We start from the raw sequence: 3,583 nt of genomic DNA on the forward strand, positions 1-3,583 counted from the left end.
AGGTACTTTCCATAGAAAACCCGTGATGGGGTACGAACGCGCACGTCACTGGCTGCAGCAGCACAGTTTCACCACCGTGAGATTTCTCCCTCTCTGATAAATCTGAATTGCTTTTACAGATCCGACTACGTAAAACTACACTGGGTCTTATAGAACAAAGCAAAGATCAGATGAAAGTGAGAAAAACACTTGTAATTTGTGTCGCGCGGTCATAAGGCGTTAGATGTGTTGATGCATCAGTAATAATAATACATACAGTAGGTAAAAAAATAGGAGAATGTGAATTTGACTTTTGATACTTTAAGTACAATTTCTTGAAAATACTTCTGTGAATTAAAAAAAAAAAAAAAAGCAGGCCTGTAACAGGTTACTGACACACTGTTATAATCCGAGGAACAATGTGCGGATCTGAACTCTCACCTCGCTCCAGTCCCGAGCTCCCGTCGTGTTCTTCACACTGCTGTTGGTGAAAAGCTCCTGCAGCCCCTGAGCAGCTGACATGTTGCACTCACAGATCAGTCTGAGAGTAAACCTGCAGACCAGGGTGAGCATCAGACACGCATGCAGCGGCCTGACAGCAGGTTTTACCCTGCAGCTCAGCCCGCGCACCGCATCCACCTGGCCACGCCCACTATAAATCGTCTGATCACGGCCCCCGCGGGCTGGAGTCGGACCAGGACCTGACCTCACGGCTCCGTTACCTTCCCCTTTAGCGCCACCCTCAGGACAAGCAATGATGACTCCTCAGGGCTGCATGTTGTGGCTGTGATGAGCTCTGACAGAAACCTGAGATTTTTGTCTTTGGATTTCCATACGAAAAACATGACAAACTCGTGCACGCACACACTGTCACTTGCAGCTGGAATATTCAGTCATTTGTGTTTTTTTTGGGGCCCGAATTAGTTGAAATCTGGGTTGTTGAGTGGATGCACCTACAAAACAGACTAGGCCTATTCCTGAAATTAACTTATTTGATGTTTTTCTATACATTTTGTATATTACATGGATGATGCTATGGTCAGTTGTAAAGGACTGGCACTGTGCTGGAGTTTTGGGCTTTGGCTTTGTGATGCTGACTGGACATCACTTCTGTTCTCTGATTGGACAACTGTCTGTGCAACGGTGGGATGTTTCCCTAGAGACCTGAGGGGGCAGGAAACACTGTAACTGAGCAGACATCACAGCCGTGAACCAGCTTCCCAAAGCTTCAGCTGGTGTTGGAAGTGTTTCATGTTGAATTTTGGATCTTAGTCTTCTTCACACTGAGTGCAGGACCTTTGACCCAGAATCTGCTGACACTTACTGGGATCTGCTCTTCTCTCTCTGTGTGCAGTGGTTCCTGTGCCATTGAGCACGAACTCGGTAGGTTGCCTAAAGTTTTGCACGACACGACTAGTTAACTTCTTTCTACTTACAAAGTAATGATGACACGACTAGTTTAACTTCTTTCTACTTACAAAGTAATGGTGCATTATTGTCTGAAGAAAGGCTCATGTTTAATGTCTGGTGAAGCTGCTTCTTTTCACATCACAAATCAACAAAACTCTGCCAAACAACTGCAAATATTCCCCTTGGTTTATTTTGTTTGCTTTGACACAAAACCAGAGTTTTGTTCAAACAATAACTGAAATGAATAATCAAATGTTAAAAATGTGCCCTGCCTTATTTTCAATCATCTCATTTTTAGTGAAATATTTATCTAATACAATGCATTTAAAAGTCTTTTACTTCTTCCCTTTGTGCTGTAGGATGTCATATCTGAATGTTTGATGTTCACGCAGCTGAAATGTTAACTCAAACTTCCACTCTGTGCGTGACACCGGAAGCTACAGGTGCAAAGTTTGACCCAGTCCTTCCAGCTGATCCGTCATCCAGTGATTATCCCAATTAACTCACACGTTGTCCTACATGTGTAAAGTTTTCTCTCCATAGAGAAACACTGGATGAAACACTACAGGACCAAGTGCAATCTCATGTTCATGTAAATGACTGAGCTTTGACTCACTTCAGTCTGTGCCTCAGTCACTTTGCTGAATAAGGACCTTTAGCGTTTCAGTGACTCCCACTGTTAGCACATGAAGCTACCACTTTATTAGGTACACCTGTACAATTGTATGCACTTCAATGCAACACTTCCACCTTAACATCTGTGTTTATGAAGCTCAAATGTTTGTTTTTGGCGAAATTGTCAAATGTATAAATTCAATTATATGTTTATTATTGATGGTGTTGTACTGGACTACATTATATTCAGAGGTGTCATAATATTAGGAACACCTCTGAATGGAATGGATACATTTATGTAAAGTGTCACAAATCTTCATACACGTGAGCTGATCCACACGTCAGGCAGGGTTTTCCCTGCAGAGCACCTTAAATCGAATGAACATAAAAGGCCTTTAGGCGACATGTCAGAATGAATGTGTGCTAAAAACATTAGGGAGAATTCTATGCACTGAAAAAAAAAAGACTGTGATGCCAAGTTTCACCCACAAATATTACAAGGATAATGTTCAAAAGAGAGAGAGAGAAATAAAACTAAACTATTTCCTTTGACTAATTTCAAACTCCCCAGGCACCACAACCCCGACCTGGACCACACCTAGGCTCTGTGAAAACTCTGGTGTCAGATGACCGCCATCTGTGAAAAAATGCCAAAGAACTCCACAAATACTTTTACATACATATGTCACAGGATTTTTTTTTTTATAAACCAAAGTTACTAAATTGATCAACTCTAACATTTAAAACACAGATTTTTTGTATTTGTAGCTCATGTTGCACATGTTTGTCACCATTACTGAGACCAACTTCTCTTGTCCTAATGAACCTTCAATATGAGCAATGGAACCAAATCCACCGTTTTCACTCTGCACAAAGGTGTACCGTAAAATCCGGACTATTGAGCGCACCTGACTATAAGCCATGCCCACTAAATTTAAGAAGAAAAAAAAAATTGTACATATATAGGCCGCACTTGTCCATAAGTCGCAGGTGTCCACGTTGTAACATGAGATACAGTGCCTTGCGAAAGTATTCGGCCCCCTTGAACTTTGCGACCTTTTGCCACATTTCAGGCTTCAAACATAAAAATATAAAACTGTAATTTTTTGTGAAGAATCAACAACAAGTGGGACACAATCATGAAGTGGAACGAAATTTATTGGATATTTCAAACTTTTTTAACAAATAAAAAACTGAAAAATTGGGCCATGCAAAATTATTCAGCCCCCTTAAGTTAATACTTTGTAGCACCACCTTTTGCTGCGATTACAGCTGTAAGTCGCTTGGGGTATGTCTCTATCAGTTTTGCACATCAAGAGACTTAAATTTTGCCCATTCCTCCTTGCAAAACAGCTCGAGCTCAGTGAGGTTGGATAGAGAGCGTTTGTGAACAGCAGTTTTCAGTTCTGTCCACAGATTCTCGATTGGATTCAGGTCTGGACTTTGACTTGGCCATTCTAACACCTGGATATGTTTATTTGTGAACCATTCCAATGTAGATTTTGCTTTATGTTTTGGATCAGTGTCTTGTTGGAAGACAAATCTCCGTCCCAGTCTCAGGTCTTTTGCAGACTCCATC

At 41.3% G+C, this 3,583-nt stretch overlaps 1 protein-coding gene across 1 annotated transcript in view; it reads right to left on the minus strand.

Moving 5' to 3' along the window:
* The window catches only part of tmem116 (transmembrane protein 116), a 9,456-nt gene extending 8,802 nt beyond the window's left edge, over positions 1–654 (minus strand). Inside the window, exon 1 of the mRNA XM_020617358.1 lies at positions 421–654. Within this exon, the coding sequence (XP_020473014.1) occupies positions 421–552 (132 nt within the window). The 5' untranslated portion in view covers positions 553–654. The remainder of the gene's footprint in view (positions 1–420) is intronic.
* Between the last annotated feature and the right edge of the window lie 2,929 nt (positions 655–3,583).

The sequence above is a fragment of the Monopterus albus genome, unplaced genomic scaffold, assembly GCF_001952655.1.
Source record: "Monopterus albus unplaced genomic scaffold, M_albus_1.0 scaffold189.1, whole genome shotgun sequence".
Lineage (NCBI taxonomy): Eukaryota > Metazoa > Chordata > Actinopteri > Synbranchiformes > Synbranchidae > Monopterus > Monopterus albus.